Raw genomic sequence first — 19,474 nt, 5'->3', positions numbered from 1 at the left:
TCCTATGTCCCTACATGCCGGCGAAAGGGGACTTTATCAGCTATAAATAGGCTTGGTTTCTGAGAATTTGATAGATCAGAGCTGCCCTATTAGCCCCAGAATTTTATATAACAGAAAAATATAATTAACAACAATAATAACACAGCACTAGCTCCCATTTGCATAGCCTTACTATGTGTGAGACGCAGTTCTTATCTCTGAATAAATATCAATTAATCATTAACAACAATCCTATGAAGTAGGTTCTATTATTATTTTGTTTTTGAGAAACTGTGGTACACGAAAGTAACTTGCCTAAGGACAAGCAGTGTTTAGGACACTGTAATTTGAGGGTTTCTATAACTTGTAACTGAACTTAAACCAATTTATACGCTCTTAGAAAAGAAAGTTAAATAAACTTTTAAGTGGTTGAATCAGGGTTTGATGTGCAAGGTCTGAATGCAAAGCCCATTTTATTCTTTGATGAATTCCTCCTAGGAACAGGTCCGGATTCTCTAGAATCCCTTTCTGTTACCCTTTGCCTGATATCTACAGATACAGGATCAAGGGTGGTCTGTTCAGAGAAATCAAGCTGCAAAATTTTAACTTCAGCTTACAGAAGACAAATCTGTTGGTCTATTTCCAAGTTGGTTTCAGAGTGTTCACACATCTCAGTTGAAGTGTAAACGTCACCAGGTAAACCAGCTTCAAAATCATAATCATCACTACGATCTGTCATTCACTACATATCTATCGTATGTTAAAGTATGACAATGAGGTCTTTAAAGTATCTGATATACCCGTATGTTTAACAGACAATTTTTATCAGAAAAAATAAATATTTAGTTTACAAAAAACAAAACAAACCCTTACCTTTATCATTCTGGATAGATCACCAGCATCAGCTAATTCCAAAACTATGTTAAGTTCATTATCTTCAATGAATGATGCATAATATTTAATTACATTTGGATGGTTGAGTTGCTGATGGAAAAACATACAAACAAAAACAAAAAAACAGGCACCAGAAAAGTTTTTTCAATTGTAAATTATCAAGAATCACTTATAGTTTCTTAACTGAAGAATAAACTTAGTTATTGCATTTCATTTTTAAGCTAGAAATCTTAACATGACATCATGTATATTTTTCTTTAAGCCAGTGAATTTTGAAACATGTATTGTAATTATTAAAAGTAAAAGTAGATACCAGTTTATTTTGATATTCTTTATTAGAAATAATAGAAAGTTTGAAAACTTTTAGAAAGTTTGAAAGTACATATTACTATGTTCAATAAATATATAAATATAAATGAAGGGGAGGGTGGGTGGTGGGTATTCAGGAGGGCACCGTTTGGGATGAGCACTGGGTGTTGTATGGAAACCAATTTGATAATAAATTTCATATATTGAAAAAAATATATAAATGAATGACATCATTAAAGCACCAATTGCTAAAAATTATATCTTCAAAATGGGAACTGTCATTATGGGTGCTCGGTGGTAAATAAAGTATTCCTACTCTGGTTTTGAAGTTGGCCTGATCCTTATGTAACTATAACCAGTGGTTTAAAACAAAACAAAATAAAAGGACATCAACTGTATCTAAATATAATTTTTACATCAAATGATATGAGTTTACCTATGGGGTTGAGTCATTAAATGATCCTAAGAAAAATTTGACCTTGCAAAAATATACACATCAGTCTATACACACGGACAATCCTTTTGTACAATCTTTTTGTTCAATCTTTAAACAAGATAACATAAGACAAATAGTTTCTCAAAGAAAATTATTCAAGAATTCTCCCAGATGGTATATACATGATTTTCTTCTCTTCTTTCTATTTACACGGTTTTCCTCCACATCTTCTATAATACTTCTCTATAACAATTTATATTTATTTTTAAAGCAGTTGCTTCATGGCCCAGGAAATAACTACAACTAACAGAACAGATGGAAAGTATGGTTCATTTTGATCTTACTCTTAACTTTTTTGATAAATCAGATTCATGTTAGGCACAAACAAAAATGTATGGCATAAAAACATCCAAGTCTTATCTAGTAGCTGAAAACAGAACACAAGCTACATCATTCCTCAAGGACATTTCACTAGAATAAAAGCAGTTTAGAGATAACTGAAATTTCAGTCGCATTCTTTGAGTGGATAGGAAACTGAAAAGCTAATTCTGACATACTCTTTACATCAACCTCTCTAAATCTGGGAAAATGTTACAGAAATATTATAAAAATCATGTACCCAGTTGGATCAGTCCAAATTCTCAATATATTACATCTTGAGATATACATCTATATTATATCTTGAACTTTGAGATAATACCAATACACATTTATGTTACTTAACCTTTAGAATACGTCTAATTGGGATGGTCAAGAAAAAATTTCTTCAATGTTTTATGCTCATTTTATTTTCTAGTTTGAAAAGCAGGGGGGGTGGGGAGTGGGGGGAGCTAATTTTACCAAATGTCCCAATTAAATTATTTTATGATGAATCCAAAAGGTAACTACATTCTTCCATATAGTGAGATACAAATTTACATCATGTTGCTTAAAACCAATGCGGCCTAAGTTAAGTCTTAAAAATCTTTTTCCTTATAAGTGAAGTATTTTTATAAATCACTTTTATCAACAGGCTCAGCTATGTTAAAAATAGTCAATAGTTCATTTATTTACCTTAAGGAGATCAATTTCTTTGATACAATCAGCACGTGCTTTGGAATCCATTAAATCAAATATCTAAAAATAGAATCCAGAATTATTAAATAAACTAATAATCTATGGCTCAAGAATAAACCAATAATCTATGGTTCAAGACACCACATAAATTCATTATAATACTTTACATACAGTTTATACACCTACTAAGAAATTTTCTTCCCAATTAGCATTTTAGGAGCTTTGAAAAACTGTAGGTATTTTATCTCATGTTACCTCCAGAGTTTACATTTTCCCTCCACAGGCAGTCAGTATTAAAATTGAGAAAAGAGGGGTGACTAGGTGGCTCAGTCAATTGAGCAACTGACTCTTGATATTGGCTCAAGTCATGATCTCATGATTCATGGAATCGAGCCCCACATTGGGCTCTGTGCTAACAGTGTGGAGTCTGCTTGGGATTCTCTCTCTCCCTCTCTCTCTGCCCACCCCCGACCCCTGCTCAAAATAAATAACATTTCAAACAAATTTAAAAAATAACAATGAGAAAAGAGAACCACTAGACATTTCAAGCCTTAGGTTCAAATGAAACAGAATAGATGTTGTGATCATAATAAAGTAAGAGCTAACATGTATTGAACAACTAATATGTGTTAAACATATTACATTAACTACCTCATTTAATTTTCATTTAATCCTTAAGAAGACAATATTTCCATCTTATAGATGAGGGAAAGTAGGTTTAGAAAGCGTAAGAAACTGACAAAAGTTCACACAGCTAATTAATGGAGCAGCCAGAATTTACTCTCAGAGTTTTCCAACTATATAACACCAGCTCTGAATGATTAATCTACACAATCAAATCATGTCTGAAAGTCAAATGCACATCGTGACAGGGAAGCTATCACTCCAAACTGTTTCTTTGGAAAGAGCAGTGACAAAATCTTGCCCTTTTTAACAGTATGTCACAGATATACATACAACACATAAACAGATCTACTCTTATCTGTGGAATTAAAATTTCCTAAGGGAGAGGAGCAATTAGGAAAAACTATCTAAAAAGGCTCCTGGGGGTAATAATGAGTAAAAGGTTGAGAAATATGGGTCTAATGTGAAAAGTATAAAAATATATAATATAATAAAATGATATTAGGATGTCTCTGAAAACAAAGAACACTATCAGTGCTCTAAGTGTGTGGAAAATAAATAAATAAACAAACAAACAAGTCAATAAATAAATAAATAAGCAATATGCTAAATATTGGAGAATACATCTGGATAAGTCTTGACTACAAGCTGGTTAAAACCCTAATCATAGGGGTGCCTGGGTGGCTAAATTGGTTGAGCATCCAACTCTTGCTTTCAGCTCAGGGTCATGATATCAAGCCCCACATCCAGCTTCATGCTGAGCATGCAGCCTGCTTGAGATTCTCTCTCTCTCTCTCTTGCTCTCTCTCGCCACTCCCCCCTTCTCCTGCCCATCTCCCCCATTGCATGCTCTCTCTCTCTCTCTCTCTAAAGGAAGAAAAAAAAAAACCCCTAGTCATATAACAAAACAACTTTAATGACGTTTATAGTCATCAACTTGACCAAGTCTTCCTGATTCAGACTGCCAATATGTTCCAGGAAAAGTAGGTATATAACCTGAAAGGAGTGGCAGTCATGATCCAAGTCTTTTTGACTCAAGCAGGAATTACTGAACGCCTACTAGAGGGTGTAGCCTCTTATATATGCTGCTACAATTTTACCATGTTCCTATAAGGTAGGTAGTACTGGCTTCAATTTAGAAAAAGGACTGAGACTCAGAGAGGTTAAATATATGCTTATGGTTGTAAAATTAGTAAGTGACAGAATAAGCACTTGAACCCAGATGATTCCAGCTCTGGAGTCTGTTTTCGTGAATAGCCCAGACTCTTGCGAAGTCCAATACATATACAACTAACTAATAAGTACTAAAATACATGTGTGTGCAAAGTGCAGTATCAGAAATCTAAAGAAAGAATCTCCAGGGCACCTGGGTGGCTCAGTTGGTTGAGCGTCCGACTTCAGCTCAGGTCATGATCTCACACTAAGTGAGTTCGAGCCCCATGTCAGGCTTTGTGCTGACAGCTCAGAGCCTGGAGCCTGCTTCGGATTCTGTGTCTCCCTCTCTCTCTGCCCGTCCCCTGCTCATGCTCTGTCTCTCTCTGTCTCAAAAATAAATAAAAACATTAAAAAAAAATTTAAAGAAGGAATCCCCATGTGAGGAGTGGGTAACATTAAAGCTGAACTTTGAAAAAATTGTTAAGATTCTGCTAGCCAGAAATAACAGATATCTAAGGCATAAAAGAAAATACAGAATATGGGGGAATAAATACAACTTATAAGAAGAAATGTTTGCTTACTATCGTTTTTAACATCCAAACATGCATGTAGTTCTAATTTTCCCTTAATTAAAAAAATAAAGGAAAATATAAATAAAATTTTTAAACAAAAAATTGGCAAAATCACTTTCTTAAAGAATTTTAGCTTGTGCTCACTCTTCCATTTCTTGTACAAATGTATGTGTGTTTTAGATAGTGAAAACAGAGGCAGTATGCATTATATATGCTTTTTCACCTGACTTACAGCAAAATACTTCTCATAGTCTTCAACTTTATTTTTATTTATTTATTTTCTAATGAAAAGTTTTAATATCAAATTTATGTTTTTCAAGTTTTAATGTGAAATAGCTAAGAACTGCACTACACATAAAGACAATTAACATAAATAAATTAGCTCATGTTCTTGCTTTCCTTCATTCACAAAACTGTGTTGTCAACTTACTAGATTTTACTGTGGATACAAATAAGAAAACAAGCTTGCAGTCCTAAAGATGCACACTGCCAGATGCAGAATGCAACCTGGAACAAAGGAAATGAACACACAATCTACTCAGCACTACTTGTACAAAGTGATGTGAGACCCTCAAGGGGATGGAGTATGTCTGGCAGGGATTATATGTGCAGGAAAGCAGAATACTTCAGAAAGGTTTCTTACAGACAGACTTCAAGCTTATTACAAAGCTGTAATCATCAAGACAGTATGGTACCGGCACAAGAATACACTCAGATCAATGGAACAGAATAGAGAACCCAGAAATGGACCCACAAACGTATGGCCAACTAATCTTTGACAAAGCAAGAAAGAATATCCAATGGAATAAAGATAGTCTCTTCAGCAAGTGGTGCTGGGAAAACTGGACAGCAACATGCAGAAAAATGAACCTGGACCACTTTCTTATACCATACACAAAAATAAACTCAAAATGGATGAAAGACCTAAATATAAGACAGGAAGCCACCAAAATCCTCGAGGAGAAAGCAGACAAAAACCTCTTTGACCCTGGCTGCAGCAACTTCTTATTCAACACGTCACCAGAAGGAAGGGAAACAAAAGCAAAAATAAACCACTGGGACCTCATCAAAATAAAAAGCTTCTGCACTGCGAAGGGAACAATCAGCAAAACTAAAAGACAACCAACGGAATGGGAGAAGATATCTGCAAACCACATATTAGATAAAGGGTTAGTATCCAAAATCTATAGAGAACTTATCAAACTCAACACCCAAAAAACAAATAATCCAGTGAAGAAATGGGCAAAAGACATGAATAGACACTTCTCCAAAGAAAACATCCAGATGGCCAACCAACACATGAAAACCAACACATATGACTTCACCATATGAGGACTTTAAGATACAAAACAGATGAACATAAGGGAAGGGAAGCAAAAATAATATAAAAACAGGGAGGGAGACAAAACATAAGAGACTCTTAAACATGGAGAACAAACAGAGGGTTACTGGAAGGGTTGTGGCAAGGAGAGGATGGGGTAAATGGGTAAGGGGCATTAAGGAATCTACTCCTGAAATCATTGTTGCACTTGATTGTTTACTTGAATGTAAACTGAAAAAAAATAAATTAAATTAAAAAATAATAAAATATATTGTTTTTGAAAAAGAAAGATTTCTTATAGAAATAAGTAAAATCAAAAGTTCACTACTTTTGCTTCATTACATTGCTTCATACTTAGCAATTTCTTCTTTTTAATTTATTTATTTTTGAGTAAGAAAGAGAGAGGGAGAGCAAGCTAGTGGGGGAGGGGCAAAGAGGAAGGGAGAGAAAGAATCCTAAGCAGGCTCTAAGCTGTCAGCACAGAGCCCTACATGGGGCTCGATCCCACAAACCATGAGATCACGACCTGAGCTGAAATCAAGGGTTGGACACTTAACCAAATGAGCCACCCAAGCATCTCTACACTCAGCAATTTCATATAAAAAGGCACACGTTCCTCAAATTGCCAAATGATGGCAGAAAAATTGATATTACTTATGTAACAAGTTAAATAATAAATATTAATGTAAACAAAATTTTGAACTTGATATTAGTATAGTTATGAAATATACACAGAGAGACTATTTATGGTTAAAAATCAAAATGGCAAGAGAAATAACTGATTCTCACCAAATCATGAATGCTAATGCCATTCTTAGGACCTCCTAGTCACAGTGGACTTGATATAATTGAAAGAAATGCAGGGAAATACAAAATGTTAAATGTCTTAGATTTTAAAGGAATTCCTGAAAACTTTTTTTTTTTAATGAAAAAGAGAAAGGTTAATTCTGGTACTAGTAATTAAAATGAAGAAAATCAGGGACGCCTGGGTGGTGCAGTCGGTTAAGCGTCCAACTTCAGCCAGGTCACGATCTCACGGTCCGTAAGTTCGAGCCCCGCGTCGGGCTCTGGGCTGATGGCTCAGAGCCTGGAGCCTGTTTCCGATTCTGTGTCTCCCTCTCTCTCTGCCCCTCCCCCATTCATGCTCTGTCTCTCTCTGTCCCAAAAATAAATAAATGTTGAAAAAAAAATTTAAAAAAAAATAATAAAATAAAATGAAGAAAATCATAAACTTGGAGACATGTATAAATCTAACCTCCCAATAATCAATGTATCTATGATGGGAAAAATACTTAAAAGGCAAAGCTAGTGAATGAGATGAGAAAAAGATGTGTCCAAGTGCTTTAGGAAACTCCAAATAGACACAACATAGCAAGATGGAAGTTTGCTCCACAGAAATCATGAATTTCTAATTCAAATTATAACTAATTTAGTATTACAAATTAACTTTTATTTTTAACTGAATTTTCAATAATATCAAAGTTTTTCCTTCTTCACTGAGAGATAAGCATGGCTGGCACATTTGAGGCAAAACTAAAATCTGAACCAAATACATTTATAAATACATTTAATCAGAAATTCATTAGTATCTTATCTTTCTTTTTCTCTCAGCCAGCAAGTCAAGACAAAAATAAAAACTGGAGATTTAGATCAAATCATTCCCAGACACAGATTCAAGACTGTCTGATTTCATGAGCAAGAAAAGACAACACACAAGGAAAAACAAAATCTAGACTTTGTAAAAATAGCTTTCATAGGATATTTACAAGCTTTGCTCCAGAAGCCATCTTTTTGAGCTCTACTCAAGTTTCTTTGGGTTTTTAGTACACTTGGTAAGAGCAAAGCTACTAACAGTGTTTAGGCAAGTACTGGCTAATAAATTCTCAGTATTTTCTGAATCATTTTTAAAAGTTTTCTTTTGTCATCTTCAAATTTTGCCAAAAATTACTCATGACTGATGAAACTGAAAAGGATAACACCAGATATCTTTAAGAGGAAAAAGAGGGCCTTCAAGTAACTTAACAGAAATGTCCTTGAAAAGGCTTATGTCAATTTGTTAGGAAAAAACAACAACAACAACAAAAAACACTTAAAATGTAGCAATGAAAGTACTTAAAAATTATATACTAAGGAAGCTTGAAAAACCTGGTATATCTCACTTTAAATAGATATTACATAAATAAAAATCTTACCCAAATATTCCCTAGGCCTCCCCAGCTTGTTAGAGCATGACTAAATGAACTGAACTGTCCCTAAATTGAGTCACTGTACTCCATATGACAAAACCTCAGTCACCCCTGGATTATGCCTTTCTTCATCCCAGTGTTCTTGCCTTCTTTACCTGGTGCCATAATGATGCTTCCATCCCTTATTCCAACTGACCAGTGGCTGTACAGACCATTCCCTAACCATTGTTGGAGTGAGGGGAGAGGAGACTTAAGGAATATTTTTATTATCAGCCTGTACATTTCTGGTTCTCTTACTTGCTGACTGGTAGGCAGACTTTCCCTTCCAGAGCTGGTCTCTCTTATTTGAAGGGCTACCCTAGAAAGGTACGTTGGAAGCTGTGAATGAGAATGTGGCTACAGGAGAACCGAAGGATCCAAAGTTATAACTGTGGAAAGTGCCCCATAAAGGTTTAGGAAAAGAAAAGCCATTGAAAGGGACAGAAAAGGGATACCCGGAGAGGGAGGAGAATCAAGATTGTGTAATCGCAGGGTGCTTGGGTAGCTCAGACTTTCCCGTCCAGAGCCTGTCTCTCTTATTTGAAGGGGTAGAGGATGGGGGGGGGGGGGGGGGCGGAGAGTAAAACAATCCACAGCACGAGGGCTGTGAACTCTCTAGATATAAACCACAATCATTGAACAAGTTAACGTCCAAATAATTAAGGTCTCTACCACCAGCACTTCCCTGACTAAATACAGAGGCACTTAAAGGGTGGAGAGATTGGGATGGAGGAGGAGGGGCAAAGCGTTAAGCAAGGTGAGTGCAGGAAGAGTTCTACACTGATGCCAGAAACTTGCTCCCTTTATAACACCAAGGCCTAGGATCTGGCTTCTGTCAGCCTTTCTATCTTAATGCATCAACATGTTTGAACTGCAAATTATAAGACAGGCCTCAATTTCTTTCTTGTGGATTCCTTAAGGTCCTAGCAAATGATGGTATAGAACTAGATACCTGTGAGTGTCACTAATTACTCTTTGACTATTAAAAAACTTTTGTTTCCGGGCGCCTGGGTGGCGCAGTCGGTTAAGCGTCCGACTTCAGCCAGGTCACGATCTTGCGGTCCGTGAGTTCGAGCCCTGCGTCGGGCTCTGGGCTGATGGCTCAGAGCCTGGAGCCTGTTTCCGATTCTGTGTCTCCCTCTCTCTCTGCCCCTCCCCCGTTCATGCTCTGTCTCTCTCTGTCCCAAAAATAAAACGTTGAAAAAAAAAAAATTTAAAAAAAAAAAAAAAACAAACTTTTGTTTCCAAAGAAATGCCTTTTAACTCAACAGGCTAGCAGTGATCCAACCTCGAGGAGTCCATCAGGAAGCCCTGTTTGATAGGTTTCCTCAAAATTAAAAACAAAAACAAAACAAAACAAAACTCTAAAAATTATCACAGGAAATTCACTTTTATTCAGATTTTATGAGAGACTAAAGCTCAGCAAAACTTAGGGCCGGTATAGATTAAGAAGCTACCCTAGGGGCGCCTGGGTGGCTCAGTCGGTTAAGCGTCCCACTTCAGCTCAGGTCACAATCTCACGGTCCGCGAGTTCGAGCCCCGCGTCAGGCTCTGGGCTGATGGCTCAGAGCCTGGAGCCTGCTTCCGATTCTGTGTCTCCTTCTCTCTCTGCCCCTCCCCCGTTCATGCTCTGTCTCTCTCTGTTTCAAAAATAAATAAACGTTAAAAAAATTTTTTTTAATAAATAAATAAAAGAAGCTACCCTACGAAGGTATGTTGGAAGCTGTGAATGAGAATGTGGCTATAGGAGAAACAAAGGATCCAAAATTATAACTGTGCCCCATAAAGAGTTAGGAAAAGAAAAGCCATTGAAGGGGACAGAAAAGGGATACCCAAAGAGGGAGAAGAATCAAGAGTGTGTAATCCCAGGGGTGCCTGGGTGGCTCAGTTAAGCATCCAACCTCGGCTCAGGTCATGATCTCATGTCCATTGCTTGGTACCATGTTGACTCTTTTGAGACCAGACCTCATGGTTTCTCAGCATGCCTCACTCCATGGCACTCCATCGCTTACCCTGCACTTACCTTACTCCTTCTGTAGTTAAATTCCCACTTCTCTTCCATCCCCTGTTTCCAACAAAAGTTGTTCTTTGACCTCATCTTGATTACCATGCATTCATTATTTCATTTTCTTCAGACCTCTTATTCAAGGTCTGATCTCAGTTGTTAACTCTCTTGGACCTTTGTCAGCTATTTGAGCAATGCAGATGCCTCCACTTTAGAATCTCTCTCTGTCTTGCTAATTCCCAGTCACGGTTAATTTCCAGCGTGTATGACTTCATTTCTCTATTCACATGTTATCATTGTTCCATGTCCCATGGCATGGAAGGGTTCAGGGTATTTCTTGGAGTTTTGCTTGGAGTTCCCCTTACTCTTGGACATGTTGTACTCGCTTACACTTCCCATTTGAATGCATTTTAAGCACAGTATAGGAAGAACCCCAGATCAGCAGATATGCGATTACAATGTCCACAGTGGAAGTTAAAAATGACTACTCGGAAGCTGCTGCCTCTTGGTGTATGCACTTGGTGTATTTTCCACCATGCTCGGTGGAAAATGCCATCTCCTGTTTGACACAAAGTCTTTGCTGTCTGCTTTGCTTTCACAAACTGCATAGCTGTTCTAATTCATCTGGTCTTAACTCTACCTGTGCTCTGGATGGATTTTTCATCTCTGCTTCCTTTGAGACTTTTTTTTACCAGTTGCCCCATTTCTCCCAAAACAGCCTTCCTTCTCTGCCTGTAATAGCATCCTTTGACTTTCATACTGACACCTGTGTAGAATAATCTGTTGCTTCAACACCTGCAGCTTCTTAAAACTCGCCTCTTGTGTTTTCTGGGAGTACACACTCTTATATATATATATATATATATATATATATATATATATATATATATATTTTTAATGTTTGCTTAGTTTTGAGAAAAACAGAGACAGAGTGCAAGTGGGGGAGGGGCAGAGAGAGATGGAGATACAGAATCGGAAGCAGGCTCCAGTCTCTGAGCTGTCAGCACAGAGCCTGATGCGTCATTTCCTTCTTACCTATAATTATTTGACTTACTGTCTATCCACCCCCTCTCAACAAAAATGTTGAACTCAGCTGTATCTCACTGTCAAATCCAGTGCCTGCCATATAGTAAGTCCTTGATAAATATTAAATGAGCATATCAAAAGTCTTCAACAGCATAAATAAACAATTACTTCAACTATATATATTCACTAGGCTTGGCCAGTAGAAGAGTTTATCATTTAAAAATTTTAAGATAAACCCATACAATCAAAACTTGGGTTAGCACAATAACAACCCTGAGACACCATAAGATGCTAAAGTAAAAACACTGTGAAACATCAAAGAAGGACAAAGAACTAAATTATTTCATCGATGTCCATTATCTCATTTAAATATTTCAATGTTGATAATCTATTTATGCCACGTATGGTAATTCATTATAACTCCAAAATGTTGTTAACTAGAATGCCCTACTCTCTAAACTTTCAAGAAAACTAAAAATCTGCTCTTTTTCTTATATGCCTTTTTCTCACTTGCAAGTACAAATAAATAAAAATAAGAAGCTTTCATTTTTAAGATAAAAGCTTGTGTCTCCTTAACAAGTAAACTAGCATCAATTATTAAATTATTCTTCAATTTAAAAAAATATAATATATAGATTATTCTTACAAATACTTCCCAATTTTCATTTGTTCAAATAACTATTGGAAGGTTCAAAGGAAATCCAAAGAGATTAAATAACGAAGCTGATAAAAGCTGCAGGAAATTCAGTAATCACAGTGAATACTGAAAGAGACTGAATATATAGTTGTAGAGATTATGAATGCATTATAATCAGTATGCATTATGGAAGAAGTTATCATTGTTCACAAATTTCTAAATGCAAGTAATCCCAACTTCTAATTACGTGAAAACATACAGAACCTAGAAACTAAAATTGACATATGTTTAAAAAAAAAACAAGTTATGCTCATCAATATACTTTAAAAAGTGATAGTCTTGGGGTGCCTGGGTGGCGCAGTCGGTTAAGCGTCCGACTTCAGCCAGGTCACGATCTCGCGGTCCGGGAGTTCGAGCCCCGCGTCAGGCTCTGGGCTGATGGCTCAGAGCCTGGAGCCTGTTTCCAATTCTGTGTCTCCCTCTCTCTCTGCCCCGCCCCCCCCGTTCATGCTCTGTCTCTCTCTGTCCCAAAAATAAATAAACGTTGAAAAAAAAATTAAAAAAAAAAGTGATAGCCTTGATGAATGCTTTATAGTAATAATCAAATATAAATACAGCAGCAAATATCAAAGAGTATTTGTCCCTTCAAGAAGTTGTTTTGAGATCACTTGGATCAAAAGGGTAAATTTGAACAAAACAAATTATCACCTTATCTTTGTAAGTACTATACAAAAGTACTTTCCATTCATTCTAATGAATGTCAATGACAATGGATGTCCCACAGAAAAACAGCGTTATCTGGACATAAAACTTAAGAGTAAGCAAAGAGAACTTAAGCATTAACAAACCAAGGATCAAAATATTTCACCTACTATTAGAAAATTAGGGTAACAAAAAATCAAAGGACTGAGACACAGTAAGACCCAAAATTCATACTACAGTACTATCGTAAGACTAGCAAAATAAAAATCAATTCCAATTACATAGCTCTAATCAATGAACTAAGAAGCATGATATAGAGATTTCATGTACCAGATCAAAACAATTCTTTTGATAGTCTCCCAACGCAAAGAACTGAGGTTCTGAGACCCAGCTCACAGCCTCTATGAAGACTTTTCCCAACCTCCTCTCACCCGTGTTCCTGGAGGCTGCTCCCATGCCGGTGCCTATCCTGTGACTTCAGATGGGTCTCTGTTGCACTTCTATTCGAATCCCATGACTCCCGTTATTTATCTTAAATTCCCAAGGCCTTCCCCCCTGTGCACCAAACACTAGGTGATCAATATATCAACAGTAGGTGGACTGAGTGAATGAGCAATAGGGAGGGAAGCGGCAAGGAAGGGAAACAGCAAGAGACGGAAGCCATCTCGGCAGATGGAATTGCAAAAAAGTCACATCAGTTAAGGCACCATCTTAATTTTGGCCAATGAATCACGAGGGGATATGAGTACATTTTCAAAAAGATCGGTAAATGTTGTCATATACTGTTGGCTCTCAGATCTCTATGATTTCAAAGTCACATGCATTCAGTATACTCTTCTTTCCACACACAGGCAACAGGCAAACCTGTAGGAAAGTCACCAGAGGTTAGGACATTGCTTTATTTATTTTTTTTTTTTAAGGATTTTGAAAAAGTAAAACTTGATTATGTGGGACAAAGTAAAGAAATGCTTTGAAAATGAAGCTGAGGAAACCTGGATGGTAACTCTAACGTGTCTCCTTAACGATCTATAAGCAGAAAAGTGAATTATAAAAGTGAGCACAGTGTTCAGGAAGGGTTCTAGCAGAGCTGGGAACAGTAATACAGCTCTTCAGCCAAGTAACCTCACCTCAAAATAACAAGATGCATGAGTAAAGTCAGTATTTGACTATGAAGTTTTTGAGGAGGGCCTGAGTCTTCAGAAAGGAAGGCAGTCTGGTTAACAATATTTTAAACATTTTCATTTCAAGCTACAGAGAATTTTTTAAGGAGGGAGCATGGGATTTACTGTTCAGCACAAGTGTAATACATCACAAAAATCAATAACATATCTGAAATGCAAATACATTTCTCCTCACAGAGGCTAAGACACTATTCCCTAATTAAATAAGCGAGGAATATCTTCACGACATCACCTCTCTTCTATAAAGAAGTTACGTTTAAACTAGAAGATGCCACAATATCAACACTTGATAAAGCAGAGACAAACAACATAACCCAAAGGGACAAATGCTAACTCCTCACGGCAGGAGACTGTTGACTGAGGTTTATCACGGTGCAAAATGGGAACAGGTGGAGGGGGCATCTGATACTGAATGGAAATATGATTGCCCATATGAACTCACGTCGTCCTTTCAAATTCCTAATCAAAAGAAAAATACAGACAAGAAACAACTCAGATGGCACTGTGAGAGAACTAGAAGAGCTTTTGTTCTTTCCTCCTCTCTCCCTCTTTTCCTCCTTTCTTCCCTCCTTGTCTAAGTATTTTTTATGACGAAATCCTGTGATTTAAAACACAATCGTTAGAGGTGGAATGGAGCCTTGTCTGTTTTTCTACACTCAGAATCAGTGGGAAGGTGGAGAAGGAGGCCTCCAGGGACCTCCAAATGATTTCTCACTCCATCTATCCTCCGGCCTTCATGGCCTGCGGCATGTCAGCAGCTGTCTTCTTTCCAGTCCATTCTGTGTGTTAAGGTTGTAATTTTATTTTGAAAAGAATGAATTTTGAAGATTGTCCCTCGATTTGAGAATCTGTAGTGAATCCTTACTTTCCTAGTCTTCAAATTCCTGTTCGGTGCTCTCCACAATCTGCTCTCACACTGATAGCCTGGCCAAGGTTCTGATTCTACCCACCGCTCAAACGGACACCTCCATTCTGCAGACTCCTATTTAAATCAGGAATCCATGCCACAGGGTTCACATGTAATTGTTCCACAAAGACTCTTTTTCCTCTGGAGTGCAGGAATAATATGACTACCTTCTCTTTTATTTCTCTCAGTGCCTAGAGTTGCATAGTAGAAATTCAATAAATACATTTTTAAAATGGGTCAAAGAGTTCTTTTGTAAGGGAATAGTCCTTCCAAAGACATCTGCTTTGTGAACATTAATATCTGCATTCTATATTCTATTTTTCTTAAGCTGTAAGTGGTATATAAAAAGAAAGAACACTCTCATAAGCTACTCTCATAAGCTGCTGGTGAAAGTCAACCCGTCCCACTATGGCAAATAACTCAGTATCAACTTAGAGAACCAACCACATGCATTCCCTGTGGCTCGTCATTTCCATTCCCAGGCATACACAAAAGAGAAATACTGGCATGCATGTACCAGGAAAGGCACTTAAGAAAACCACAAAGTGTTGTTTATAATAGTAAACAACTTAGAAACAACCCAAACAGCAAGCAGCGTGTAACAAGAGCAATGGAATATGACATAACAGTCACATGCACGAACAGGTGACAATAGTTATATAAAGTTCAAAAAACGCAAAGCAAACAATAGATTTATTTGATATTTATACAGATGTGGGGAAAACTATAAAGAAAAGCAAAGGAATGTTAAAACACAAAATTCCAGATATGGTTACCTCTGAGGGAAGGGAGTAGCAAATCTAGATCAAAAATTTTTTCTAATGTTGTATTTCTTAAGCCAGGTGATGGATATGAGAGCATTTCTATTATTTTTTTATATCTAATATGCGCCACATAACGTCTTCTATAAACATTTAACATTTCCTTAAAAACGTAAGTGAAAACTGCTCATCTCTATAATAGCTGTTGCCAAGTATACTGATCCTTTAAGAAGTTGCAAAAAAGGGGTGCCTGGGTGGCTCAGTCAGTTAAGTGTCCAACTTCAGCTCAGGTCATGATTTCACGGTTTGTGGGTTCGAGCCCCACATCAGGCTCTGTGCTGACAGCTCAGAGCCTGGAGCCTACTTCAGATTCTGTGTCTCCCTCTCTCTCTGCCCCTCCCCTGCTCATGCTTTCTCTCTCTCTCTCTCTCTCTCTCTCTCTCTTTAAAAATATTTATATATACATACATACATATATATGTATATACACACACACACATATATGTATGTATATGTAAATAAGTTACAAAGTTACAAAAAAAAATAATAAGAGGAAACTTTGGTCTCACAGGTCACTACACAGAAAAGAAATATCAGGGCTGTGGAATCAAATGGGAAGTCCATGGGCAAGCGTGAACAATAACTACCTTATGTGAAAAATGCGAAGCAAAGCTGAATGATGTCAAACATACTCTAAGGCAGAAAGACAAGTACTGTCTAGACCAGAGGGCAAGTGAAGTTACACTTTCTAGACTCGTTAGGACAAGTGAAACTTCTAGGGCTCTGGCAAGTACATTTCAGTGGAACTAGGACGCTAGACTTAGGGTAGGACTTGTAAGGGGTGCTGGAGCAAGAAAAACGAATCTGAGGGAAACAAGACAAGAAGTCAGGACTGAAGAGCAAAACTGCTTCCAGAATGATACAAATACAAGATGGAAAATTTCAAACAGGTTATCAATCCTCTGTTTGCATCTACTTCATGCTTTTTGTAATTTTCCAGTAAATCAAGCTCACTTCATTTTTCTTTCATTTATTGCCACTGTGGTTCTCCACATTAATTTAACACCCCACCCTAATCCTGAATGCCACTTACTAACTTCAGGCAATACATTTTGTAAAGTCTACTTTCCTATCGTGAGGCCTAGCAGCTAAGGATGTGACATCTAGTTACATGTCCGGTTAGGAGCAGGTGGTGATAACTCAAATCTGCCTCTTAAAATCTAGAGTTGTAAAAGCTTTTCTAGGATCATTCCAGTCATTACTGAACCTAGGTGAACAAAACCAGCTCAATTTTTAAAGCCTAGAAGTAATATTAAAATTAAAAATTAATTTCTACTGTGTACTACACTCAATTCAAGCTTTTAAAGTATAATTTTTATTCCTTTCTAGCATTCTCAAGACTGTCATTATCCAATCATTTAGGACATACTTTCCTGCATTTATTATTCACATAGTATAATTTTACATTGATTTACATATAATTGAAATCATCTTACCTGCACTTTTTTTAAAGCTACTGGTACTCCATCCAAGAGACAGGCTGCTCTATAAACTTCACTGAATTGCCCGCGACCAATTTTCTTTTCTATTCGAAAGTTGGCTAACGTATTATAGCCCATATCCGGTCGTAAGGCCTTCTGTAATTAAAAAAATCAGAAAAGTTTTCAATCACACAATATTCACACAATTATTGATTGTTTTCACATAAGTAGGTAATACCTACGGTAAGCTCGCAGACATCCATTCATTCAACCAGTATTTATTGAGCCCTTCATGCTAGGCACTGTTCTATGTACTAGAGATACAGTAGCAGACCCAACAGATGATAATCTCTACACTCAAAGAAAAGTTCTGGCAGCGAAGAAAAGTAATAAACAGGGTAAACATAAAAAAATATATATACAGTATGTGAGATAGGAAGGGCAAACAAAAAAAAAAATAAACCAAGGAAAAAGGATATGAAATGTCAGGGAATGAAGATTTTGAAATTTTAGATACGAACTCTATAAAATTATCTTCAGTTCATAGAATACAAACTTGTCCCACTCAATCCAGTACTCCTTTGACATTTGTTTTCTTTTTCAAAGTATCTTTAACTTGAAACAGAATGTACACACACACACACACACACACACACACACACACACACACTTATTTTGTCCAACCTGCCAACTAAACGCATGAAAATCTGCTGAGCTTCCTGAGAGTTATTTAACTTGTACAAAGAACACTTCCAGTGGCAGGGAATTTACCACCATATCATTACTTTTTTAAAAAACTTTCATTTTTTTTTTTAGAGTAGTGTTAGGTTCACAGCAATATTATAAGAAAGTTACAGAGATTTCCTCTAGAGTCCCCCTGTGCTCCCACATATGCATAGCTTTCCCTAACCCCCACCAGAGTGGTACTTTTGTTACAATTCATGAACCTACACTGACACATCCTTATCACCAAAAGTTCATTAGGGTTCACCCTTGGTGTTGTACATCCTACAGTTTTGGACAAATGTATAATGACATGTATCAAACATTACAGTATCATACAGTATATTTTCATGGCCCTAAACATCCTCTCTGTTCCTCCTATTCATCCCTCCCTCCCCATTAACCCCTGGCAGCCACCGATCTTTTTATAGTCTCCACCGCTTTGCTTTTTCCAGAATGTCATACAGGTGAAGTCATTCAGACTGTAACCTTTTCAGATTAGTTTCTTTCACTTGGTACCTAATTACATGTTGAAAAAAGATTTTGCTGTTGTTCATGAAAAAGGGTTCTTTTTTTTTAACTAATGCACTAGCTGCTAGGAAAACAGAGATGAACCAGAAATGCTTTCTGCTCTGAAAGGGCTTACCCAAATGTATGGAAGAGGCTCTGGACTGCTATGAGAGAAATAATTACAGGGTGTTGGGAGGGGAGCACAACTGTCATCCTATTTTGAGACAAAACCCAACTCCTTATAAATGTTATCCAATGTCCTAGTGCTTTTGTTCACTTGTTTATTCATGGACTCTTTCATTCGTTAAATCAGTCATGGGGTAAACAGTAATTGAGCATCGATTACAGTCAGACACTGTTGCTGACGTTGTAACAGGCACCCAAGGAATACAGCCTTTTAGGCTCCTCATGACACTCATAATCTATTTTAGCATCTCTACCTATATAACAAAATAGGAGAAAATAGTCTACTTTAACTATCAAATGCCCTATCTCTTCTCTATTTTAGCTAAATATGCATAGGCTTTTCAAGGTTCCTGGATTATTTATTTAAGTACATTCTTCAAGCCTCTACCATTCTGTTCACACTCTTCTGGAACTCCTCTACTCTCTGAGCCAACTCAGAGTACACATGACATTCCTGTGGCATAGGACTAGTGCACCATCTAATGAGACTGAACATTAAATACCTATTAATGCAGTCAACAGCACTGGTCATAAACACACTCAACGGAACTTGAACTCCTAGTCAAGTAAAATAAACCTCTGTTCAGGTTGATGACCCCATGACTGATGCAGAAGGCTACTTTGACATATAGGCAGTACTTTACATTAACCCCAATGCTTTTAACGTTGTAGGCTTTACTACATCTAGTGTGCTAGCAAAAATTCTAACGTTCTGCTAAAGTTTCACTGTAGTTCAAATGCAATGTTTCTCAAAAACAGAAGCAATAACTCCTGTCACTGTACA

The 19,474-nt window shown here is 37.0% G+C and overlaps 1 protein-coding gene across 3 annotated transcripts in view; it reads right to left on the bottom strand.

Moving 5' to 3' along the window:
* The window catches only part of NEK7 (NIMA related kinase 7), a 158,698-nt gene that overhangs the window by 56,947 nt on the left and 82,277 nt on the right, over window positions 1-19,474 (bottom strand). For all 3 annotated transcript variants that reach the window (XM_023247963.2, XM_023247962.2, XM_023247964.2), the window contains 3 exons: window positions 17,287-17,427; window positions 2,672-2,734; window positions 853-963 (listed from right to left, as the gene is read on the bottom strand). In XM_023247963.2, coding sequence (XP_023103731.1) covers window positions 853-963; window positions 2,672-2,734; window positions 17,287-17,427 — 315 coding nt within the window. The remainder of the gene's footprint in view (window positions 1-852; window positions 964-2,671; window positions 2,735-17,286; window positions 17,428-19,474) is intronic.

Source organism: Felis catus, chromosome F1 (assembly GCF_018350175.1).
Source record: "Felis catus isolate Fca126 chromosome F1, F.catus_Fca126_mat1.0, whole genome shotgun sequence".
NCBI classification, from domain to species: Eukaryota; Metazoa; Chordata; class Mammalia; order Carnivora; family Felidae; genus Felis; species Felis catus.
This window is presented reverse-complemented; position numbering and strand designations above follow the sequence as displayed.